General features: G+C 51.6%; 6 protein-coding genes across 7 annotated transcripts; 1 reads left to right on the top strand and 5 right to left on the bottom strand.

Annotated features, from left to right (window-relative positions):
• Positions 1–1,110: 1,110 nt before the first annotated feature.
• Positions 1,111–3,984, bottom strand: J3458_000651 (uncharacterized protein). The gene has a single exon (XM_007811626.2). It carries the CDS (start codon positions 3,914–3,916, stop codon positions 1,487–1,489), a length of 2,430 nt encoding a protein of 809 aa, XP_007809817.2. The 5' UTR covers positions 3,917–3,984; the 3' UTR covers positions 1,111–1,486.
• Positions 3,985–4,188: 204 nt separating this feature from the next.
• On the bottom strand, positions 4,189–5,818 carry J3458_000650 (uncharacterized protein). The gene has a single exon (XM_007811627.2). The coding sequence runs from the start codon at positions 5,651–5,653 to the stop codon at positions 4,235–4,237; it is 1,419 nt and encodes a 472-aa protein (XP_007809818.2). The 5' UTR covers positions 5,654–5,818; the 3' UTR covers positions 4,189–4,234.
• A 3,860-nt stretch (positions 5,819–9,678) lies between these two features.
• tbp1_1 (TATA-binding protein (TBP)) lies at positions 9,679–10,633 on the bottom strand (the record flags this gene model as incomplete). Its single annotated transcript, XM_066116262.1, has 4 exons — positions 9,679–9,695; positions 9,762–10,176; positions 10,237–10,324; positions 10,392–10,633. The coding sequence occupies 4 exons, from the start codon at positions 10,631–10,633 to the stop codon at positions 9,679–9,681; spliced, it is 762 nt and encodes a 253-aa protein (XP_065978144.1).
• A 4,057-nt stretch (positions 10,634–14,690) lies between these two features.
• J3458_000648 (uncharacterized protein) lies at positions 14,691–16,639 on the bottom strand (the record flags this gene model as incomplete). The annotated part of the gene is made up of 2 exons (XM_066116261.1): positions 14,691–16,309; positions 16,354–16,639. The coding sequence occupies 2 exons, from the start codon at positions 16,637–16,639 to the stop codon at positions 14,691–14,693; spliced, it is 1,905 nt and encodes a 634-aa protein (XP_065978143.1).
• A 1,740-nt stretch (positions 16,640–18,379) lies between these two features.
• J3458_000647 (uncharacterized protein) lies at positions 18,380–20,603 on the top strand. Of its 2 annotated transcripts, XM_066116259.1 has the most exons (4): positions 18,380–18,776; positions 18,881–19,705; positions 19,766–20,091; positions 20,152–20,603. In XM_066116259.1, the coding sequence occupies exons 1-4, from the start codon at positions 18,465–18,467 to the stop codon at positions 20,237–20,239; spliced, it is 1,551 nt and encodes a 516-aa protein (XP_065978141.1). In that variant the 5' UTR covers positions 18,380–18,464; the 3' UTR covers positions 20,240–20,603. The 2 variants fall into 2 exon arrangements, with proteins under 2 accessions (XP_065978141.1, XP_065978142.1); XM_066116260.1 differs by having other exon boundaries at positions 18,881–20,603.
• HUL5_1 (ubiquitin-protein ligase (E3)) lies at positions 20,604–24,514 on the bottom strand. Its single transcript, XM_066116258.1, has 3 exons — positions 23,806–24,514; positions 23,546–23,742; positions 20,604–23,488 (listed from the first exon to the last, which is right to left on the bottom strand). The coding sequence occupies exons 1-3, from the start codon at positions 24,303–24,305 to the stop codon at positions 20,739–20,741; spliced, it is 3,447 nt and encodes a 1,148-aa protein (XP_065978140.1). The 5' UTR covers positions 24,306–24,514; the 3' UTR covers positions 20,604–20,738.
• Between the last annotated feature and the right edge of the window lie 59 nt (positions 24,515–24,573).

Here is a 24,573-nt window from a genome sequence, read left to right as displayed (position 1 = left end):
GGATTAGTTAACTACTTTGACCTCGTATTGGCAAGCCTGATCCAAGCACGCTCCTCAGATCGAATGGGCAAGACGTCGTGGCTCAGGAACCCAGACTCAGTCAACAACTTCAACGGGCCCCTGGTTGGTTAATATGGGCCAAGCCCGTACACTCTCTACTAATCGTATACAGATATGTACTAAGAATGTAGGCCTTTCGCCGCAGATTTGCAAACTGCAGCATTCCAAGCTTCGAGAGGGTGTGCTCCTCCGGGCATGATTGACAGCGTTGTAACCCACTGTACCACACTCGGGCAAATATTGGGCCAGAAGGGCATGAGCATATCCGTTTCATACCATCTGTTGCTGCGTCAAGAAACTGCCTGCGTATCCAGACAGTGTGGTTCCGAAACACCCTCCTTGTGTACTTAAGTAGATGGCGATGGAGAGACGTCATCTCCATGTGTGTGTGTTTGAAGTACCTGAGTTTCTCATCAAAAAAAAAATAAAAATAAAAATAAAAAAAAAATAAAAAAATAAAAAAAATCAAAAAAAATAAAAAAAAATCAGAAGAACTAACCAGCCAACAATTTCCCACAATCTAATCTCTTCACCAGAGCCAAGAAAACCGGTCGGTCCCGGTTGCGCTTTCCCATCTCCATCCAATTCATATGCCGTGTCAACAAGCCATGGATGGCCAGGTGCCCCAAGATGAGCAAGTTTCTATTGGACCGTTGCATTCAGGCCGACCGGCGAGACGCTTGCCGCAGGGGATCCACACCCACCCAGACACATATCGCACCTCCATGAGTCCAGTCCTTGATCCCAGTCGAGCACGAGTAAGCATTCGTTTGACTTCGCATCAGCTACCCTTCGGCATACAAGGCTGTATTTTTGGGCGTTTACAGCGCCACAGCGCCAAAACGGGTTTCCGTCTTGGGAAGTGGACAAGAACGTCCCTTGTCCGTTTGTTCAGATGACAAACTAGTATCCGTCGTAGCACCACGGCAGAGCACGGGTTCAAGTCGGGCGCCTTGTTATTCGCACATACGTACATACATGGGTAATATAAATTCACTGGTCCAACTCTTTGGCTACACCGTCTTGCTGCTCGGTGCTCATGCGGGCTCCATTCCCGTGCATGAGTTCGTCACGAAATACGACGTATGGATAAGAACAGACGAACTGGGGAAAGGAGAAGCGGCTAAAAAAGGCAATTGAGAGACACAATCGGACCGCGCGGTATTGAACCCTTCAGTATTGGGATCGGGCTTCTAGAATGAACCCTTCGATCAGACGTGAAACCGTCTGTATGTTGCATTACTTTGACGCTCTTGGAGTATAGTACATAAATAACAACAGACCCCAATGATTCCATCTCTTTGGTGGAATCTCTTTTCATCGCGGCTCTGATAGCAACTAACTGTATCGACGCCCCGCGAACTGGGCCTCGTCGTGATGATGAAGATCCTGGGCATATACCCCCGCGGCTAAAGCCTCTTGTTTGTTATTTCTCCTCGCTCGACCCCTCTGAGTCGGCAAACATATCCGCGGCGCGCAGTCGCTTCCGCTGTTGCGTTCGGCCCGCGGATACCTGGTTACCACTAACACCTCCTTTCTCATCCTGGCTCTTTGCTTGCCATGGTGCGCCCGCCGTTTGGCCCCCACCTCCGTCTTGATCCATGGGTTCGGCTTCCAGCTCGTCGTCATCAATAGGGTCCCCCGCAACGTCATCTTCATCAATAGGTTCTCCTTCCACATCTTCATCGTCAATAGGTTCACCCATCACGTCATCCTCATCCAGAGGCTCTCCGTCAATGTCATCCTGCGCCGTAGAAGCAGGCACCACGCTAGGCGGGCTTACTGCGCTCCTCTCGCTCTTTGCGGCTGGCAGCGCCTCAACCGTCTTCCACTTGGTACGGGTTGATGACTCGTCGATTGTGTCCTCGGTCTTGAGTGACGGTGGCGATTCAAACGTTCGAACAAATAGTTCCTGCGACTCTGCCGGAAATACGCACCATCCCTCCCATAGATTGAGCACGAGATTGATACTCCTTTTCCACTTTTCTGCGCGTAGGCGACCCCATCCGAGTTTCTCCGCCAGCAGTCCTAATCCTTCAAAAAGTTTGCGCTCTCGGAGGGCTGTCTCAAAGAGTTGTCGGAAACGCCAGGCGTGGCGGACGCCGCTTGTAGAAGACGAAGATAGAATATCGCTTACCACGTACAGGGCCACCAAACTAGCGCTGCTTGTGTCCGGGCCTTCGTTCGTAGATCCCTCTTCTGTAGCTGTTCCTGGATGGCTTGATCTTGCGTCTTGCTTCTTCTCGGGGTTGGCAGCGGTCAACGAAAGCGGCTTCTCAACATTGGCGACAATCATGTCAACAACCTCATCTGCGCCGCGACTGGCATGGGTAATGGCAAACGTTGTGACTCGGGCAATGTCTCCTTTCCGCAGCTTGCTAAGCGTAGTCGGTAGTCGCGCCAAGAGATGAACGAGCTTAGCTTTATCCAACGGGTTCAGAAACGTCTTCTCTGCTTCGGCGCCATTGTTGTTGTCACCGGGGCCCTCGTCCATGTCTTCGTCATCTGATGAGTTGTACTCCGGATCTGATACAAACTCGTCCAGAGAAGTTGTGTATTCGAAAACCAAGCTCTTATCTGGTGATTTCCAGGCATGACCACCATCGAACAAAGGCACGTATTTTCCTTTGACCTGGCTAAACTCTGAGCCTGTGACGACCTGCCAAAGCCTCCACCGGTACCAGATGCCGCCTTCACTCCTGGCATCCCATATCCAAGCCCACCTCTCCTCCCGCTGAACATCGGGCCGCGACATTAGGAGCGCCTCAAACTCCGGGCCGTGTTCTAAAACCCCTTCAATCGTCTTGTTTATCAGTTGTATAGTCCTGACATCCTGTGGCGGTCGCACGGGTACGTGTAACAACTGCGCCCTGTTGACTCCAGCACCGACCTGCCCGTATGATGAAGGAGGTGCGAAACCGCGGTGGAATCCCTGCTGATGATGGCTGTATTTGTCTCGGCCTCCAGACTGTTCAACGGGCTTTGCTCCGAAAGGATGGGCACCAGATGACGAGGATCCCAGGCTGGGGAGGTTCGCTGAAGCCGCCACGGCCGAGGACAAGTGCCGATGTAAAGACAAGTAGTATCCGTAGCCAAGATACCGATTCTGCAGCGTGCTCACAGCGGTATCCATTTCATTCGCAGGCGTTTCTTGCGAAAGGGTGACAATGGCAACCATGTATTTTCTTTCCGAGCCGCCGGGCCCAGCGGGAGCAGGCGGCTGGATCTTGACATTCTCGACATTGAGATTATCCGGTATAAGCGCCTTTACGACCGCCTGCGACGTCCCCGGCGGCAAGTTTGCAAGTCTGAGCGTAGGTTTCGACGTGGCCTTTTCTTCGGCTCGATCTCTCACATCGCCCGTATCTTCATCCTCGCTCGCATCAAAGACCTTGGCAACCGACGTCGCGGCCGAACCAGAATCTGGCTCCTCGAACCCCAGCAATCCTGACCGATCTCTGGGACCTCCCTTGAAATCGTTAAACGACCTCTTCTTCGTAAATGACGATGGCGCCGGTCCCAAGCTACCCGGTCCACTTTTCAATCCGGAAGACACAAAGTGTCGCCTTGAGGCGCCGTGCCCAGGTGGCTGTCCCCCAAAACCAGGTCTCCCTCGCGAAGGCCCCCCAAAGCTGCTCGGCGCAGTCGCATCGCCCTTGTCGTCGCCGTCGTCGTCGTCGTCGTCACGATCGAAGCTCTTTACAAAATCGGCGTAAACGGCAGCAGTTTCGGCAGCTTCGCGCTTGCGCTTGGCCTCTGCTTCGGCCTTTTGTCGTTCAAAGGCGGACTGCTTGGTGGGCTTTTGGAGTTTCGCCTCCAAGTCTGGGAAGTTGGGGAGTCCCTTTCCGGAAGACATATCGACTGAGCTGGGATAAGTGCGCTTGTCACCTCATGTTTGGGTGCTGGGTACGGATCTCGAACGGCGCTGCCGCAGTCTCAACTGGAGGACCAGATCTAGAAGTGGTAAAGTTGGTTGGACCGTGACGGAGTTCCGCCTCTAGTGCTGCCCCGCTACATGCATATACTCCGTATGTCTCTGTGTGGCGCCACCTCGTCCCAGGCAGACACTGGGACGCAACACGGCAACACGGGTCGGTGCACGGAGTATTATGCAGGTTCGAATATTCAAAGAGGAGTTTTATGAGCTTCTATGCTATATGTAGGGCTGCATGTTCTATAGCTTTGCCGCCTTGGCAGCGGATTTCTTCCCCAATTCCTCCTCCAACACCATGCCAGGATCTCCTCCACGACTTCCGTCCATCGTGACAAGTCCCTTGAATTTCCCATTCGTTTCCTTGCCAACAGTCTCGTCGTCGATATTCTTCCATTTCCATTTATCGCCAAGCGCACCGCCTTGGCCCTGCATACAGTCCAGCACTTTGTCACCTAATATCGGCAAAAACTTGTACCCATGACCACTATCTCCCGTAGCAATAAACAGGCCCTTCCATCCAGGATGCCAGTCAACCAGCCAATCGCCATCCTTGGTATCAGAATACCAGCACAGCCTAGTTTCTCTCCAGCGTCTCGTTTCAAGACCCTTGATTGGAGAGAGCTTGGCAAGGCCACGTCGCAGATCCGCATCTGCCTCGTCTGGCAGACGGCCAAGACCACCGTCCCGGCTCGTTGACGGTCTAGAGGTAACAAAAGAAGGTCTCTCCGATGATGGGGACAGAGGCAAGGCATTATGGACCGTGACCGGGTTCAAGTAGCCAAAGCTGTGCCGAGCGACTTTTAGAATATTCTCTTGTGGTGGGATGATGAACAGTCCGGATGACAGGTTCAGGGCAACGGGTTGTTTGGAGAGCAGGGCAAGTTCTTCGTCACTGATGTCAATATATCCCAGCACATGGCCCGTCGCCTCAACTCGTCCTCTCAAGTCGACAAGAGATGCCGTCCACGCTCCGGCAGCAACTAGAACAACGTCACCGGTAACAAGTCTGCCGTCCGTCAACTTTGCGCCAATGACCCTATCGCCTTCGTTCGCCAGGTAGTCGACTTTGGCATTGACAAAATTCACCCGCCCAGTCGCCTTGACCCGCTCATACAGCCATTTCATCCCCCGTCCAGCATCCGCCCATCCGGACAATGTATTTAGATAACCCCAGTCACCGGGGTATGTATCGGTTCCCAAGCACTCATTCAAGGCCTTGGTGTTCTCCAAGACCTTGATCCTGTCTGCCGGATACCCGTCCCTGGCAGCAACCTCGACGCAATTCTTCCAACTCTCCTTGGTATAATCCATTCCAGACTTTGTTCCAACTTTGAGTTCCTTGGGTTCATATGCCGTCAGGACAAAGCCTGACTCGGTATAACGCCCTTGGCCTCCTAGATCATCATCGCCTTGCTTCCTCCATTCCTTCTGAGCCTCAGACGCAAAGGCGGTGTAGTGAGGGTCAGCGTAATCGGCCCTTATGATTCTCGAGGAATCGACACTGGCGCAGTCATCCGGGGGAAATTGACCGTTAGCAGTATCGTCAAGGATTGTAATGGAGGTCTTCGCAAATTGTGGCCTCTTTGTGATTGCCCAGGCGGTGCTAAGGCCAAAGACACCAGAGCCGACAATGAGGAAGGAGGATGGCATAGCTTCCATTAGTTGCAGCCGGGTCCGGAGCGGTAAAAGCCCAAGGGTCGATGTGCTGAGACGTGGAAGGCAACATAGATTGGTGCCTCAGGCCATCCCATTTGTACATATCAGGCATTACCGCTCACTTTAGTTGCTAAATGAAGTGGACAAGATCAAACAATATAATTCAACAACCAAGTACCTAGTCCAAACATAGTAGCAAATGGAATTGATGTTACGCAAGTAACGGATACCGCGGCTGTCGTGTATCACATTCCCCTACAAAGACAACTGACACTGCGAGGCACTCCACTTTGTGAATCCATCGAGCTTGGACGCATGTCATGGATAGAACAGCGCCAGACGAAACATGCATTTATGGCCTATGCCCTACTCGGAATGTTCGACATTCAGATGCCTCTGATCTACGGTGAAGGTCAGCGAAACGCGTTTTCTCGTCCACACCGGTCGTGTTCGACCCACAGCGGGTAAGCACCAAGCCAACAACTTTGAGTTGTCAATCCATTTGCTAAGCGGATAATTCATCAGATATTCCAAAAGCCCATTTGGTCGTGCCTTTCGGCAAAAATGTCGATATCGTTGGTCGAGGGGGCATTCTGGACGAAGTAATGAGGAAAATTCCTCCGGCGACCAATGATAACACCTGCCAGATGACTGTAATCGAGGGTCTAGGTGGCGTAGGCAAGACTCAAATTGCCCCCCTCATCGTCATCACAGCCTCAGGAAGTTCTCAAAGAATGTCCTTCGATTACATCATCATCGGGGCTGGCACCTCTGGACTTCTGGTTGCCAATCGACTATCGGCCAACTCAAATACAAGAGTTGTGCTGATTGAGCCTAGTTCAGACGACCGCAACAATCCAAACGTTACAGACCCATTGAACCGCGATAAAATAGTATATCACTTGAGTAATTATCAGGATTCACTGACGTGGCGTCTTTTCCAGCTTCTGCGAGTACGGACGGGTCCAGGTCCTCCGGGATGGAGTTTGAGAAAGTCGGTGGCATCATAAACCACACACCCTTTTGCAGGAATCGGTTTTAGAAAGCTGGCACATTCTGTTGCTGGCTCAATCAGGGGTAGCTCACTTTGAGCACAAGCCAGCAGTCTTGTGCAGTAACATGCTTCTGCACATCGCTGAACGGAATCTGGCGTTGTTGATCTTGTCGTGCATCTTTCGCGCAGATAACAGGCCCTTCGCATGTCATCTTGCTGGATGAGAATAGTAGACAAGGCTGGATAGAGCGACAGTTGGGAAGCTAGAGAGAGTAAGTGCAGTGCTGTGCAAATGTCTGGTGCAAAAAGGACATGGACAGATGGACCAACGAACAACGTGGAACTCACCTGCCGCCGCTACTGTTGCAAGGCAACAATTACAGTGCACCGCCCCGTTTTGTTATCGTCGTCTTGTCCAAGTAGTATTACGATTGACGAGACTGATACGGGGAATGTGCCTAGGTACTCGAGTATTTGTGTGGTGGAACACGGCGCAACAATCTGCACGGGTATCCCGCCTTCCAACCAGCCTGATTCCCAGCCTGTGTACGCTCACGGACGAACAGAACACAATTGCGTGCTATCTCGAGTCATGCCGACGAAGAAAATATCACAATTCGTAACCATCTTTTCGGACGAGTTCCCAAAACCGCGGTCCCAATCCCCTTGGTTGACCTCACCTCTCAAAGGTAAGGATCCAAGATCAGCTGGATTTTATTAGGCTGGCCAAAGTTTTAAACCACACAGACTTCATCCTTGGTCCAGAGGTTCGAGAATTAGAAGCGAGGTTGGCCGACTACTCTGGCGCAACCCATGTTGTCACTTGTGGAAGTGGCACAGCGGCATTGACATTAGCTCTGCTGGCGCTCGGGCTGCAACCTGGGGATTCTGTACTCGTTCCGGATTTGTCCTACGTAGCGACCGTGGAACCTATTTGTACTGCTTGGAGGAGTCTCCTATTTTGTCCATGTTGAGCCGCAACATCTGACAATCAATCCATCTCTCGTGGACGCAGGTGTCACTGCCGCTACTAAAGCCGGACACCGAGCAGTGGGAATCATTGCAGTCAATCTTTATAGTCACCCAGCTGATTACGATGCGTTACATGAAGCTGCCGCCCTACACAGGCTCTGGGTTATCGGCGACGCCGCGCAAAGTTTTGGCGGGAGCTCGGGCGGCCGTCGCGTAGGTTCGCTTGCGCGTCCGACTACAACAAGCTTCTTTCCCTCGAAGCCACCTGGGCGTTACGGTGTTGGAGGCGCTGTATTTACGAACGACGGTGAGATAGCAGAGCTCTCAAGATCACTGCGCCAGCATGGGCTCGATAAGACCAAGTCGAACGGTTTGCGCATCGGCTTGAACAGTCGGCTCGATACGATTCAAGCAGCCGTCTTGCTTTGCAAATTAGACTTGCTCACAGAAGAGATGATCAGAGAGAAAAAGTGGCAGACAGATATGCTCAGCTTTGGCATGGAGTTGTTACGCTTCCAAGGGCTCGCGATGATTTACACTCTGCCTGGGCAGCATATACCATACGGACTACGCAGCGCGATATCATCAAGCAGTACCTTGGTGATCATGGCATTGCTTCCGCCATCTACTACGCTGTGCCTTTTGACAATTTACTTGCATATCAGCGGTTCCCGATGATTGATGGATCTTTCTTGTCCTGTTTCTGAGCGCGCCTGCGGAGAGAGGTCCCGAGTCTTCCGATGGGTCCCTACCTCAATCTCGCAATGCAGACACGCATCGCAAACACGCTGCAAGACGCTTTGGGCCATCTGAGTTAGGAAATTGATACCGGGACCCATGTTGACAGTAGGTTATGTGTTACAGGCTGTCAGGTCTGAGCGAATAAGGCTGCATTTTAGAGTGGAATTCGGCATTCCCTTTGAGATGTGCTATCATACCACACGTTTGTAGGGGCAGCTGGGCAAAATGAGAGACTCTTGATTTTCTAATTACATGAGTGGAGTGATACATGAGCTTGCCTCATTATAAGTTACCATATGTTGCCTAAGTCGCTATGCTCTGATATCCGTTCGCTTGAGCGAGTTCGAGTCGCTTCCGGATGCATGCCATGTAGTTGCTGCCAGACGGTGTGGCCTTGCGGATCCACTCTAGACTTCGCTCTCGGCGGCCCCAGGGAAACTCGGAAGCCTAATATCGGGACGACGTTGGAGTCAAGGTCTTTGTCCACCCACGGCCTTCCCGCTGATGGATAATCGTCAGTGCCGTAGTGTGCATGGCAAGTATCGAATCCAACCAAGTAATAGCAAGTAAAAAAAAAAGATATTACAACATTGGCACCCCCAGCATGATTGGACATCGCATGCGCGAGATCGAAGGCGACACGTCACAAGATTATTACGAGTCCCTTCTTGTTTGGGCGACAAGAGTGCATTACTACCTAGCACTGAGAACCATGATAATGCGAATAACCGCATGTCTCGCGGTCCCAGGCAGTTTCTACTGTGGGCACTGCAATAGCATCACGGGCTCCCCTAGGCCCGGATACTTCCGCCATTTTCTCGGCATGCAGAATGCAAGCCTACTTTTTCTCAAAAAAACAGTCGTCACTGGAAGCTAAGAATGTCAAATTCCAGTAACAATAACCTTGATCTCCTTCTTTCTTCCAGTCTTCCGCAACTCGACGTTTCCCCTGAGAGCATTAAGGTGGTTGTTTGAGAGGCGCACCTATCCGAAACATACCACAAGCAATCTATGTAGTGTCGCGGGATGAGTAGTCTTCTTTTACCTGAAACCAAATCCATCGAACCTAATATGATAACAATAAGCCTCCCCTGTTGAACCTTTTGCCAACGCCGATGCAATGCTTAAATCAAATGATACAGTCGCAACTCCATGATACTTGATTGTGGCCTATCAAGTATTAGGGAGTATCTTAGGTAAAAAGTAAAGCAATCATGGTATCGTGACCAATGGTCTAGTCGTACATGCGGAATAAACAAATATGTAGAGAGTCTTGGTACACCAGGTGGATGATGAGAGCCGCCCGACCAACCGGATGCGTCTAAACTTTTCGAAAGTCTATACAGGGTATTTGTTAGTGCCAGAAACACCGACGGGATACGGTACAAGCACGTGAAAACGAACCTTGCAGCACAGGGTAAATCATCTCGAAGGCCTGGTAAATCTCTTCTCTGACCTTGGCGCCGGTCAAGACAATCTTGCCACTGACAAAAATAAGAAGAACAATCTTCGGCTTGATCATGCGGTAGATGAGACCAGGGAACAACTCAGGCTCGTAAGAGCTGAAATTGTGATGGCGAGAAGCCAACCCTTCCAGACGAATGGGGAACTTGATGTCGCAGGAGCCGACGATGTTCTGGATCTTGAAATCCGTGAACTTGGCGTTGAAGCCAAGCTTCTGGATAATACGGGCATACTTTCTGGAAGCAAGCTTAGAGTCGTCCTCAGACTTGGCACCAGTAACAACCATCTTTCCACTTGCGAAGATCAGAGCCGTAGTCTTGGGCTCACGAATACGCATAATGACGGCAGCGAAACGCTTTGGGTCAAATGTCAGCATCTAATGTACTTCAGACGGCAACATTAAGCCAGGATGTACCTTTGGGTTGTACTCCGCATTTCGGGCGTGCAGGGCAATCGTCTTCAGGTCCAAACGGCAATCAAGATTGACCGTGGCCACGATGTTCCTTAAAAAGTAGGACGATAAGCGTCACTGAGCACAACAAACGCCCAATCACTCAAGAGTATACATACTGCAATGTAGGAGTAATGCCACTAGGACCTTGCGTGGCAGAAGGCGTCGCGGCAGGAGTCGCGGGAGTCACCCCATTTCCATTGGCTGCGCTTTGGCCATTTGCCGCTGGACGCTGCATGGCGTCGCCGTTACTCGCTGGCGGTGTCAACTCGTTGGTAGCTCCAGGGAACGACAACGAGCCGGGCGCAGTAAAGGCCTTTGCCTGTGCGGCGTTGGACGGATGCGTCTGGATACCTTCCATGTTGGGAGCTATCACGATCAGACAAACGAAGTTGCAATAGAAGCGCTGAGCAGAACTGCTTTATCATGTTAGTTCCGGAGAACAGTTGGTAGGTTAGATGAAAGGCAACCACTAGGTTGATGTATCAGGGCTGAGGCTCAAAGCGTCCAGGTCGGCTAGCAACGTGCCGACTGGTGACAGTCAAGATCCCGTTTGGCTCCCAAACTGTGAATCGTGGACAAGAGTACAAATACAAGCGGGCGGGAAAGGGGAGAAAAGGGTGACTCTTACCACTCGTGGGAGATGAACAAGTGAATGTCTCCCCTACAGAATGGTGCTCAGACAATGGGTTCTGATGCGATGCGACGACCACGTATGGTGCAGAATGCAACGCAAGTTTGGATGGATATAGGTCGAGATGCTCGGTCGTATGGACGGTCTCAACCAGAATAGAACCCGACTTGTTCACTTCAAGGCAAGCTCGAATCTTTGTTTTAAATCTCTTCTAGTTGTCTACGCACTCGCAACGACCTGGTGGCGACGACAACAATAACGATGAGGTTTCGCTTTTCTGTCTTCGTCGGCTACCAAGAGATCGGTTGCGACAAGAGAGGGTAATGCGACGGGCTTAAGGAACGTATTTCAGTTCGAATTTATTTGCCTGATCGTCGCTGACAAAACGTCGGACGCCGTTCAACCTGGAGAGGGTGCTCGATTCAGTTCGCTTTCCCGAAGAACCACGGGCTCGCTGCGATAAAGAGGCAGGCGATGTTGCCAAGTTCGCGTACAGATCGTGCTGCAGGTGCGAAGAGGAACTGCGATGCGACTGAAGCGTCCGGCGATGCCAGACAACTGAGAAAACAGTTGAGAAACTGGAGATCGGAGATGGGGAAGCGAAGCGGAGCGAGGCCAGCAACAGGTGAAAGGTGGGGCGTGACGTGTGGGAGACTGGGAGGAGGATGAAAAATTATTAAATGGTGTGGCCGACGTGTGTGGGAGGTACGTAGGGCCAACCGGTCGGGACTTCCGCGCAAAAACAGCTCGACAAGCGACTGGGGGAGGGCTGGGTACTTATAATTTTGAACAGCGACAGAGTCTGCTGTCCTCCCAGGCAACAGCAGGCCTGTGGCGTTGCCGCCGGGAAGTTTGGCCTCAGGTTAGCGTACGCGCTAGGATCAGCCTCGTCCAATCAGCGGATGGGAAAGTGGCGATTTTATCTCCTTTTTTCCCACCGCGCAACCTCAGATTGCTTGGTGTGGAGCCCCTGAGGTACCGCCTTATCACAGCTTGGCAAGCAGTACATGCACCTTGGCCGCCGGGGCATGGTGCGCAACTGCAGCAAGTGCAGACAGATAACGGCATCGAGACGACATCTGGAGCCCAGCCTGGCCCAGTCCAGCCCATGCAAATCCGCAACTCCACTGGCTGCTGTGGTCGGGGGTCGAGATGGTCGAAGTGGACCGCAGCCAGGAGATGTTGCCTCCAATCCAAGCGGCGGACTCGGAAATATTGAGGCATCACAGCGCATCTGCACGCTGCGACGGCCAACAGTGAGCGTTAGGTGCTCTATCGAGCTGCTGACTGCTTACTCCAGAATGCAATCCTAGATACCAAGCATGTGTGTACTCCGTACCGAGTACTCCCTCCACTCTGGTCGTGGACGGGGGGGGGAACGGCTGGCAACGGGGTGTTAACATTACAAGATCGAACATCACCTGGCCTGCATAGATATTATGGAGTCAATTTCTGTCCAGAGACGTGAGGAAGGATCCAAATCTTGACCATTGAGACGAGAAAAGACAAGTGGTGAGAAGGGGGTTGGAGCCGCATCATGTCCCGGTCCATGCTTCCCCCTTTTCGTACTCCGTAAATGTTCACCTCGATTTTGGTTGGCACCAGTCGACCCTTTGTCACCCAACTGAACCGGAACAAAGGACTGGACAGCGATTCAGTCAACCAAGTCGTCTCGTCCCGCGCTCGCTTTATCCAACCAGCCTCTCTCACCTCTCTCAGCTCAGACACATAACCAACCAACCCACCCGGCCAGCCCAACCCTTTTTTTCTTACCACACTTTCCTCCGTGTTTCCATCAGCTTCCCAGCCCAGCTGTATCATGCTGCTTCAACTCTGCGACTGTTCAGATCAACGACCCGAACGCACGCACATGATTTCAGCATCGATGCCACAATCTTTATTGCCGTCCCAGTGAGATTTCAGCATGCGTCGATATTCGAGTCTCGAACGGCCGCCGGGCAACACGACGAATTTCAACCACGGATCATCAGAGCATTGCTTCGCCCGCATGCACCTACCGATGACACAGTGTCACGACTAACCGGCCGCCCGCTTGCCAGCCTGCCAACAGGGACTGTTGGGACAAAGGGGGCTGAGCGCGTGGAGCTGTTCGCGGCGTGGACCAGCCCCCCTTATCCACTTGATCTCCATGAAATTGCCTCCAAGGAACCCTAGCCAAACACCCCCCCTCACCCTCGCACAAGAGACATCGCCAAACCAACTTGCTATACTCCGTACGGAGTAGGCTCTGAAACATCCACTTTGCCCCCTGTGACGCTTGCAGGGTTCAGGTTACGCGTTCTTTCTCCTTTTCCTTTCTTCTTGCTTCTTTCATCTCTTGGAGAAAGAGAGCGAGGAGGATATAAGAGGTGAGTTGGCCCTTTTTTTCGCACCATCGCTCGCCTATTGTTGTCAGAAAGGGATTCCTTTGCGCTGTGGCAGATGCCAAGACAAACGAATCCGAATCGCTCAACGTAGCGATTCGCTGTGGCCGGTGTCGGGGAGTGGCAACATGTCGCGTCGCACACATTGAGACGAGTCGCGACAAGGCAAATTTTTCATCTTCCTTTTTTTCACCCTTACTGCAAAAAAAGGGGGGCCAACAAGTGCTGGGTACGTTCGTGTGAGTCATGGACTTCTGTCCAACCATTTGGCTTGTGCATTGCTCGTTCAGGAGGCTGGACGTTTGCGGCTTCCTACTGGCCAAAGTGCCAAGTATCTATACCCGAGCCTCGGTTTCCCGACTCCCCTTGCCGCCAGCATCAAGTCGACTATCATGACATGCTGGCGGCTATTTTGAGAGTTGCAAATGACAAAAAAAAACGCTTACGGGCCTTAGAATGCCTTGCGCTTGTCATGGCGCGAGGTTGGTCGCGTTTTGGCACCCCGAAGGGCAACTATTTGCAAACAGCATGCCGCTTGTGCAAAGTGTAAAAATTTGATGATCCAAGGATGCTCAAGTAGAGAGACTTCCCGCACCCAGAGACCCGCTCGGAGGGTTGGCCTCTGGAAGTACTGCACTAACAATTCTTTCTTTGGTGACCTCGCAGAGCCGCTCGGGGAAATCAAGCCTTCCGCTTCGAGAGACGAGACCCAACCCTTCCACCCAACAAACAGACACGAAGCTTGGACCCCTATTACACAGACGTTCGATTAATCTATACTAACTAATATTACATTCTGTCAATGCCTCTTGACGTTGTACACAAGGTGCAGGGTTTCTTTTAATTAGTCAACTCGCGATCTTCATGTTCAAAAGAAAAACAGTCCCCTTTGTGCTGGTTAGCCCAGTGAAGGCATTATTCTGCCGGCGCTGAATTTGCGCCAGCTCAACTGGAACGGACACGTGGCTTGACTTGTGTTTCTTTCACGTCAGCGTCAACATTCAGCAATGTCAATCAGTTCTTGTCGAGCATTCCGCTGCTGAAATCCAGGAAGAATGAAGCCTGGCCTTGTTTTTCCTTCCTTTTTTTTGTACCTAATTACTGGTCATATGTACAAAATTGTTGATCCTTGCCCAGCGGCCAATCACCCATCTACTTGAATAAAAGATGAAAAAAATTATGCGAAAAAGGGGGGAAAGGGTTGAAGCAGATATCATGCACATAAAAACAGATCAAGTCATGTAGTATTTGGGTCCTTCGCCACCTTGAGGAACTTGCCAGTTGATATCTTGTTGGGGGGCTTTGATGTCGCACGTCTTGCAGTGGATGCAACTACAGAGATGATTCGTTAGCACTACTTGTTTATGCCTCAGGAGTGCATGCCGGGTCTGAGATGTGGCTTACTTTTGGGAGTTGATTTGGAACCGGACACCGTGGGGTTTTGATTCATCCTCGACGTATTCGTACACACCGGCCGGGCAGAAGCGATTCTCGAGACCTTTAAAGGGGGGGTAGGCCTTCTCGGTATGCGCATCCCAGTCCTTGACTTGCAAGTGGACGGGCTGGTCTTCCTCGTGGTTGGTTCCGGTTCGAGAGACACTGGTCAGGATGTCAAAGGAGATCTTGCCATCGGGCTTGGGGTACTCGATCTTGGGAAACTGGTCGGCGGGCTTGGTAGCCGCGTAATCTGGCGTCTTGTGCTTGAAGGTCCACGGAACGCGGCCCTTGAGGATGAATGCTTCCAGGGCAGAGTACAAGACACCGCCGATGGCACCGAGCGGTGAGTGGAACGAGGGCCGCATGTTGCGAACCTCTTTGAGTTCCTTCCAGATGGGTGATTTGCGGAGTGAGTCTTCGTAGTCGTAGAGGAATACGGTGCCTTGGTCGCTCTGGCTGAGAGCGTTCCAGGCGGCCTCGGCGGCGAGCATGCCGGACTTCATGGCGTTGTGCGTCCCCTTGACTTTGGGCACGTTGATGAAACCCGCCGAGTCGCCAATGAGGGCTCCTCCAGGGAAGGCTACTTTGGGAATGGACTGGAATCCGCCTTCGACGAGAGCGCGGGCACCGTAGGAGATGCATTTGCCCCCTTCGAGGACGGTCCTGAACGTGGGGTGCTGCTTGAGTTTCTGGAATTCTTGGTAAGGTGACAGCCACGGGTTCTGGTAGTCGAGCGAGACGACGAGGCCCAGGCTGACCAAGTTGTCGCCAAAGTGGTACATGAAGGAACCGCCGTAGACGTCCTTGGGCAGAGGGTAGCCCATGGAGTGAACAATCAGTCCCTTGTCAAACTTTTCGGGGTCAACTTCCCAGACTTCCTTGATGCCCAGGCCATATGTCTGGTGCTGGCTGTCCTTGCGGAGATCAAACTTGTTGATGACCTGCTTGCTCAGGCTGCCGTGGCAGCCCTCTCCAAACATGGTGACTCTGGCGTGGAACTCCATGCCTCGCTCAAAAGTATCCTTGGGCTTCCCATCACGACCAATGCCCAAGTCATTCGTAGCCACGCCTTTGACGGAACCATCAGAATCGTATAGAACCTCGGCAGCCGCGAAACCGGGATATACCTCGACACCAATCTCCTCGGCCCGCTCAGCCAGCCACTTGACGAACTGGTTAAGACTGACAATGTGATTGCCGTGATTGTGCATTTGCGGCGGTGCCAGGACGGGGAAAGAACCGTTCTTGGTCAGGATTTTCATCTTGTCCTTGGTCGCGGGCGTAGCGTGCTCGAAACGGTTGGGGTTCTCCTCGTCGAGCCAGTCGGGGATGAGCTCATTGATGGAGCTGGGCTGGATAACGGCGCCTGAGAGAATGTGCGCGCCCATATCGCCGGCCTTTTCGAGGACAAGGACTCTGAAGTCCTCGTTGCCGGCGTCGTTGGCGAGCTGCTTCAGCCGAATGGCGGCACTCAACCCCGCGGGTCCGCCACCGACGATGCACACATCGACCTCGTCGGACTCGCGCTCAATGGAGGCCGGGTTGAAGGAATTCGTCCTCCTCGGCGTCGTATAATCGCCGACTGGTGGTGAACAGCCGCATGCCGGCCAATCGCTGCAGGGGCACCGGCCGGGTGGTCGTGATGCGAGCAGTCCTTGACATGAAGCCGATCGCGGGGACTGCGCGTCGGGGCGTCCAGCGCGCAATTGATCGTGCGCTGCGGTGGACGCATCTTGACACTGGCACGGGAGCCGACATGACTGCTGCTAGGTGACTGGTGAAAGTCCCTGTGGTGCACCTGGTGTCGTTGCGTGAGAGGTGTCTGGTGATTCCGGGACTCGAGCCGAAGTTCGTTCAGCCTAGGTGTGGCGAGCGACGTCAAGATAGCCGGCGAGTGAAAGCTCTCTGACATTAGCTGCGACCCAATTGGTCGATTGGTGCGGGTGGGCAGCTTTTGAAGCCGATCCAAGCCGGTGGTCGGTACGTTTTCGGTACGAGCCCGTCGTGCTGATTTGGCAGTACCTAGGTCCTACGGAGCAGTTGATGATGCGTGAGGCCGGGCACAAGAAAAACCACAGCCAAGGATATGGATGGAAGCCGAGTAAAAACTGGCTCATTGAGTTGTATACCGTTGAGCCGAAGATGTCAATACTTGCCTTCAAGGTTCTTTCTGTGCGCCCCCACCCGATCGATAGCCCATATACCTCATACCTACCGGAGCGTGTAGGGTAGTCTCATGGCGGAAAGCGAACAAATCCGCTTAATAGGTTAAGAATGGCGTTGGTTGGTGGCTGGGACATTGATTGGGTTATTCTTACGGCCTGTTCTTACGGCCTGTAGGTTACCATCTGCGCCGTGGATGCTGACTATGCGGCGATGTTTGGTGGTTGATGACGGTCGATGTCTGGATGAGTCTCGCATTAGCGTGAAGATGGAGTTCAAATTGACAGCGCCCACTCGAAGACAATTTGCTGTTGTACGAGCAGTCGAGCTTTTACCAGTTAGATGCGCGCCCTCAGCGCCCTGGTGCGAGAGATGTCAGCCAAGACCTAAAAAGGAGCCTATGCAGAGAGTGACACTGAAGAGCAAGTTGCTTTTTGCTTTATTACTCCGTACACTACTGGCCTTCTCCACTCGAGCCATGCATGACACTTGGACACCCCACACTCGTCTGTTGGAGATACTAATCGGAGCACAATAGTACTACATTCAAGACTACGCCACCAGGGGCATCCGTAGAGTTCCTTCAATGTCGGTGCTCCTTCAGCAACTGTTCTACGACTAGGCCAGAAGCATACTCCGCACATCGCACGCATTGGCAGAACACTCTAGTCTGTTCATCCTGGCAATCCTCCCATGGTCAGTAACGGTGCAGCATATGGCACTGACTAAGGCAGCAGCAATACGACGAGGCCAACAATAAACGCCAAAGGCAAGGCATAGGCTCACCGATTCCCCAGTACGCCCGTCGTACTGCAGCCAACATGCAGAGTATCACCCACCAACTCTCCGTGCTTGACCTCAAGCCATCTTCTGTTTCTGAAAAATGCGGGGACTCGTCTTGGGTCGGACCAACAGCTTTTTGAATATACCTACTCAATAGTGACATGATACAGACCAATGTTGCGGTCACCCAGACCGCTCAAGGAATATCAAGAACCAAAGCTCATGTACGTTCCTCGCATGGCACACCCGCCATCCTTGCCATCGGCATTAACAGCAGCCAAAGGCCATCCCTCCCCGGTGCAACGCAACAGCCCTTTCGTCGAGTCAATACCGGTACGGCCAACAAACCCACAGATCCATCATGGCGCTAAGGGCTACTTCGGCAGGTCAAAGGAGGCCTTCAGCATCTTGATATTCGAACCCAGTCCAGAGCTGTTACCCCGCATTATCTGGAGGATTCTCGGCAGCCTTTCTTAACAGAATGACCACGATCAACATGACAGCCAAAGAGAGTAGGGGGATTGGCGGATGGTGTGTTCGTATTTTGGTTGTTGGTCTCGCGGCAGTGAACTGGTCCTTAAAAGGGAGCAGTAGAACCACGGAATGCAAGCTAGTTCGTTTCGTAAACTTGGGAAAGGATCGCCGAGACTGAGATAGACAGGCTCGCTTCCCTTCGTCAGGTCTTACCTGGAAAGAGCGGAATCACTTCTGCTCCATCTCGTTCAAAACTCTATTTGAACGTTCCTTGTCACCAGTAACATCCAAGGGCGCCGGGATACGGACAGAGAGCCATGAAGTGGATTCAGCTCATCGCCATTGCCGCTGTGGCTGCGGCAGAGGTGCCGAGCGATTGTCCTGCCTACGACAACTACGCCGCCCAGCGCCACCCTCCGTATTCATGTGGCAAATGGAAGTATCCGTATCAGCGGCCCGAGGCGAGATGTCGATCTTACGTGGTCCCAGAGGTGGAGATGACATTGAAGAAAGCAAAAGCCATGATCAAAGACGGGGACTTGTACAGATTGTTTCTGAATACGTGGCCAAACACGGTGGACACTACGATTCTGTGGCATGGGAAGGCGTTGGATAATGCTGACGAAGAGGTACCATCCCATCATGCAAATGCGGACCCAACCCGGCAAAGCCTGTTCAACCAAGCTTGGTTATTCGAGTTCTTGCTCTGGTCAGACGTTAATTCTGCTTATAGCTTGCCTTTGTAACAACTGGCGACATCCACGCCATGTGGCTTCGCGACAGCGCCAACCAACTCCAGTCCTACAAGCCAATTCTCAACATCACTTCCCACAACGCCACCAACAACATTGCCAGTCTGTTCCGCGGCACCATCAACCTCCAATCACGATATATTCGCAAATTCCCTTACTGCAATGCCTTCCAACCACCTCCTGACTCTAAACTTCCACTCGCCAACCACAAGCGTAGCTTGCTCGCTAAGCGCGGTGATACAGTTAACCCACCTTACGACCCCAGCGTCGTATGGGAATGCAAGTATGAGCTTGATTCCATTTCAGCGTTCCTTCAACTCTCATGGGACTACTATGATGTGACCGAGGATACCGAGTTCTTTGGCAAATACGGCTGGGCGGATGCCGTCAAGACCATTCTCAAGCTGGCGAATGACATGATGACGGGTACTTACACGGAGGACGGGCAAGTCAACAAATCGCCGTACACGTGGTTCCGTGACTCGAATAGTGCTACGGAAACGGTGTCAAACCGAGGCACTGGAAACCCCGTTGCCGGTAACATTGGTCTCGTGCGCAGCTTCTTCCGGCCGTCGGACGATTCCACCATCTATCAGTACTTTATCCCTGCCAACATGATGTTCTCGCGCTTTCTCAAAGCCTGTGCCGAAATTATGCAGACCATAAACAAAGACACCGCCTCGCAAATGCTAACGATGGCGCGGGGTATAGAAAGCGCCATTGAAAAGTATGGTATTGTCAAACACCCCAAATTCGGTGACATTTACGCTTACGAGGTCGATGGTTTCGGCTCTCACAACTTCATGGTCTGTCATTCCGCCACAACATGTATTGTAGTATACCTCACTAACGAAGCCTTGATACAGGACGATGCCAACATCCCCTCTCTGTTAAGTACCCCTCACATCGGCTTCAAACCCAACACCGACACAGTTTACCGACGCACTCGCGAGTTTGTTCTCTCCCGCTCCAATCCATACTTTGGCTTCGGACCAGTTCTTAATTCAACTGGTGGGCCGCACCTGGGCCCCGGAATGGCATGGCCGATGGGCGTCATCATGCAGACCATGACCTCGAGTGACGACGACGAGATTGTGCATGGCATTAAGCAGCTAATGGGAGCGACAAGTGGGCTTGGGCTCATCCATGAGTCTGTTAATACGCATGATGATAAGAAGTGGACTCGGTCTTGGTAAGTACTCAAAGTGTCCAAAGCCTACTCCCAATGCGCATGGATTGCTGATATTTGCAGGTTTGCCTGGGCGAACGGTCTCTTTGGGCAAATGATTCTGGACCTTTTGGGCAGAAAGCCGCATCTCCTCGCGAGAAGCTACCAGTAGAAGGTAGACTATGACTCACCCTGTACGTATTAATCACAAATACGTCAAATATAGCCTTATGAATTATGTCGTACCATCAAGATCGAAGCCTTCTTTTTTTTTTTTTGGTCAGCCTGTGGCCTGGGCTAGATTCCAAGGCATTGTGTGTATGCATACATGTGTTGGCCATGACAAAACGATACTTTAAACACCGGTCACTAGAATCTTCCCCCAACGTAGAGTCAAGGCGCATATTATGAGAGATATGAAACCTTACTCTTTCGTGAACTTTGTCGGATTGTTCCAAGTCACGTTAGAGGAACGGAGAATAGAGACACGAACAAGGAATATGCCTCATCAGCTCCTGTAAGCTGCGGAAAACAAGTGTCATCTTTCATTAAGAAACATTAAAACGTCTAAGCCCATCTAAATATGCATTGCTCGAAAACGCTCTTCATGCGGCCCATAGATGTCGCGCCGCTCCATGCATCCGTTCGAACTCCCAGTCCCGAAATATCATCTAGCTCAAGTCAAATCCCGCTCCTGATGTGACCGCGTATAGCAATTTCTCTCGCAGAGCTCTCTCGCTGGTATATATAGGTAGCTTCAATAAATTCACACAAGTACTGGTACTCGGAAGTCTCTTTTCATCAGTACCTCCATCTCTGATGCTGAATTTCGGACGGAGCTGTGCGAACCCAAGCAGTGGTGCACGGGGTGTCGAGCTGACGTATTTGAGGACATCTCTTCTTTGGATATCTGTAAAGCCCTCCATGACCTTCCAAAACAACTTGATAGTAGGATGTTCTTCATTGTCGTCCCCGATTTCGTAGAGTCCGCTATACACAGTATTGCGACGGAGGTCTTCAATGTCAATTTCAGAGGAATCTCCACCCACGAGGCGTTGAAGCTCAGACTGATTGAACATGGAGAGCCATGACGGGGGGATGATTGACCGGAGACCGCGGAGGAAAGCAGCGGTTTGGAGAGCTGGCTGGACGACAAGCCGGTGGCGAGCAGCATAGGAAATGTAGAGAAGGCGATTGTCATTCGTAACAAGGATCTCATCGCCGTTTTGGATCAATTTTCGAGTAATGGTTTTGACTGGAGCGCCAGGTGGAGAGACCTGGTCTGTAACGGTGAAGTCGAAGCCTAGTTCAGATACATCACCAGGATAATTTTTCAATCGCAGCAAGCCCTTGTACAGTTCCTCGTCCATGTCTCGTAAGTCGTTAATGTTCCCCTTGTATGTGTTTTCGTCCTTGGGGCCAGCAGATGGCCATTTCAGGAGGAAAAAACCAGCAAACGCCAAGTCCACCAGAATACCTTCGTATAGACACTTGCCGACAATGCGCCCAAGGAATTCGAATCGCCTCAATAAAGCATTCACCTTGTCCCTATACTCCTCATCGTCCTGTTTCAGGCCTTGGCGACAAAGAGATTCGCGGAGTGTGTCAACAGCTGTAGGATTAGGGAAAAGCAGCCCTTGTTCATTGGAGCTGAACATCCCTGCACCGTCTTCAGTGTTTCCAAAAGCCTCAGAGGTTACACCAATGAGAAACTCCTTGGTCACGCCACCACCGTCGATACCCGCTTCGGGTGTATCGAATTGGTCGACAAAGGTGATTTGAATGGTATCTTTTAGTCCGTCCCCTATTTGGTAGAATTGGTTGAACGCATCCTCGAAGAGCTGGCCGCGTCGAATTTTGGCATGGTGTCTGAAAAGGGGGTGTGCCGGCCCGAAGGGGCTGTTCCCATCCCGTCGTATTCTATCCATGTTAATAAACTGGCGGAAAATCTTGACTCTAGTCTCAAAAGGAACTGCGAAGGGCATATGCTTTAATATCTCCAACTTTGGACCCATCTCGGCCAGCCTTCGTTCCCTCTGGGCGCGTATTTGTTGTCTCTTCAGTCTCTCTAATCGAGCGTGGCGAGACAACCGCTGGCCTGCCATAGTTGAATAAAAGCTAGATTCTTGGTTGAATCCTTCACTAACAGTGGGCTCCTCTTCGTCGCTATCTTCGGTCTCTGCTTCATGACTCTGTCGTTCCTCTTCAGTGATGACGGCATTGATAAAATCTTCTTGTTGCAGCTTGGCATTCATCAACCAGTGATCTCTCGGGAGGAAATGTTTTCTTGAGTCCCTTTCATAGAGCATTTTGATGGCCGTGGTTATAATAGCACGAAGGCCATCCATATCAACCTTTGTGGATGCAGGTGACGTGGCTATCTCTACCGATACCGATCTGTACTTTTCAGCTCCAAGATATGAGTCAAGTCGTAATTTTGTTGCTGTGTCCGTAGTCTTCTGCGACTGTGACAAGTCCCGAGCCTGATAGAGGAGGACGAAAGCTGCATTCTTTAAGAATGTTGTCAGAGCCTCAACATCCGCCCGTGACAAGCTACATTGACGAAGACGAGAGTCAGAAGCACCAACACCACCAATTTGCGTATTCATGCCACTTAAAAAGTCCTCGTCATCGCTAAGGCGCAGGATAAATGTATAAAGCTCCAAAAAGAGAAGAATCACTCGCCATTCTTGCTCCTCGGTGCTATCCTGTGACAACTGGGACGAGCCATGTAAGTACCGGCGGATGACTCCCAGTGGGTTTTCTGACTCTGTTCTCAATTTAGCAAATACTGAAGTCTGTCGCATAATCTGCCAAAGGAATTTGACCGTAGGGACGTGTCCGGCGATAGTTGGTATTTGCTCAAGAAACAATCTCATTCTTGTATCATCAGCTTTAGCTGGAAAGCAGTGTAGGAGAGTTAATATATAGCCTGCGAGTAGGCTTGTTTCATAAGACTCCTCTGTGGCAGAGCGAGCCAAGTTGGACGAAAAGTCAGAAAGAACATTGGATATTCCATCATGATCCACAAGTGATAGTAGTTGCGAGGAGATGTATGGCGCAAGGGCCCGCAACGAGCTGCGCTCATTTTCGTCGTCCGAATCGTCGACTTGGGGTTTGACACTCATTCTGATACTGATCTCTGATGATAAGAAGGATAACTGCACCAAAAGAGCTCTAAGATAAGAGAGCCTTGCGGATGAATCGAGCGAGGCACGGCCGAGACCAATATAATGCGCCAACAGCCACAGTAGACTGTCCCTAGATGGGAGTGTTGGAGCTGAGGATTCATACACAGAACAGATGGATTCAGCGAGCTTGCCAGCATTAATGGCTCGGGATAGAAGGAGGTTGTTGCTCTCGAACAGATACAAGTCGCCTCTCGTAAAGAAATTGAATGCAAGAGCTTTATAGGCTGCCCCTAAATGAATGCCGTTAGCATGTTGATTCTAACAGGCTCGAAGTTCTTAGGACTTACCATTGTCCGCCTTGGCCTGAAGAGGCATTGTGAGAGACGTGAACAGCAGCTCGTCCCATTTTTCAGCTTCTCGCTTATTGTATAGACTAGCTAGGGCAGTGTAGTACTGGTCAAGCGAATTTATCATCGCAAGAGAGTCGTAGACCGTCAGTCGGGTGACGAGTTTCAGGAGGATCGAGACGTCAAAAGTCAACGCCCTGAGACTTGAATCAGTGTTTATTCTGTAGGTAGTTGTACCATCAGGTGCATCTATGACGTACTTTTCTGAAGCCACAAGCTGTAATGTGGAAACAAGAATACTAGCCAACCGCTCGAGGCGTGATCTATGGGCACCGCGCGGGGCAATGTGTTCGATATGTGCTGATTCGCAATCTCGTGCAAACAAACAAGCTCTTTGGATATCAGCGTCGGATCGTCGGGAGAAGAAGGAGAGTAGAAGGTTAAAAGCAACAGGCAGACGTTCGGCCACGGAAATTGCTGAAGAAGTGCGATACAAGTTATCGAAGGCAACTCGTCTTTCATCGGCCAAATTGCGCCTTGTAAGGTGACCGCGCCATGTTCGTTGGATCCTGCCGGCGGCTTTTAATCTTTGCCTTTCCAAGTGCCGCTTCTCTCGCTCGGCCTGTGCATCTGATACGGTTTTCGTCGTGTTGGAGACGACAGCCGGACTCCATGATGTATTGGCAAAAGGGTTACCGGCTTGCCCGCTCAGGTTGACGTTTCGGGGACGCCTCGAATTGCCGGTAAAAGTCGAGAACATAGTGGCAGGCCCAACGGCATCACCCACAGACAAAGGCTTCTCGTAGAGAAAACCAGGTGGCTCAACTGGTAATTTGGATGCGTCCGAGATGATTTCTAGACGTTTCGGCGATGCGAGGGTTGGTAAGCTCACGAGATGGCCCGAAGCACTAGTACACAAGGTTGGATAGCTGGGTACGTACTAGGCGGGTTGGGATGACGTGGGGAGGCCAGAAACAGTCGAGTGTCAGGACTGCTTAGGTAAGCTGGGGCACACGGCCCGGGAGTCC

The sequence above is a fragment of the Metarhizium acridum genome (genome assembly GCF_019434415.1).
Source record: "Metarhizium acridum strain ARSEF 324 chromosome Unknown scaffold_1, whole genome shotgun sequence".
Classification (NCBI taxonomy): Eukaryota; Fungi; Ascomycota; class Sordariomycetes; order Hypocreales; family Clavicipitaceae; genus Metarhizium; species Metarhizium acridum.
The sequence above is the reverse complement of the archived record's forward strand: the minus strand, read 5'-3'. Positions and strand labels throughout refer to the sequence as shown.

What these genes read in the sequence shown, in the direction of transcription:
- J3458_000651 (XM_007811626.2), bottom strand. Translation starts at nt 3,916, where the DNA reads ATGTCTTCCGGAAAGGGACTCCCCAACTTCCCAGACTTGGAGGCGAAA.
- J3458_000650 (XM_007811627.2), bottom strand. Translation starts at nt 5,653, where the DNA reads ATGGAAGCTATGCCATCCTCCTTCCTCATTGTCGGCTCTGGTGTCTTT.
- J3458_000647 (XM_066116259.1), top strand. Translation starts at nt 18,465, where the DNA reads ATGAAGTGGATTCAGCTCATCGCCATTGCCGCTGTGGCTGCGGCAGAG. An exon ending in TCGGCTCTCACAACTTCATG is followed by an intron (nt 19,706 to 19,765) that starts GTCTGTCATTCC and finishes GCCTTGATACAG; the next exon opens with GACGATGCCAACATCCCCTC. An exon ending in AAGAAGTGGACTCGGTCTTG is followed by an intron (nt 20,092 to 20,151) that starts GTAAGTACTCAA and finishes TGATATTTGCAG; the next exon opens with GTTTGCCTGGGCGAACGGTC.
- HUL5_1 (XM_066116258.1), bottom strand. Translation starts at nt 24,305, where the DNA reads ATGTTCTCGACTTTTACCGGCAATTCGAGGCGTCCCCGAAACGTCAAC. An exon ending in CAGCTTGTGGCTTCAGAAAA is followed by an intron (nt 23,743 to 23,805) that starts GTACGTCATAGA and finishes TTCAAGTCTCAG; the next exon opens with GGCGTTGACTTTTGACGTCT. An exon ending in TCAGGCCAAGGCGGACAATG is followed by an intron (nt 23,489 to 23,545) that starts GTAAGTCCTAAG and finishes GCATTCATTTAG; the next exon opens with GGGCAGCCTATAAAGCTCTT.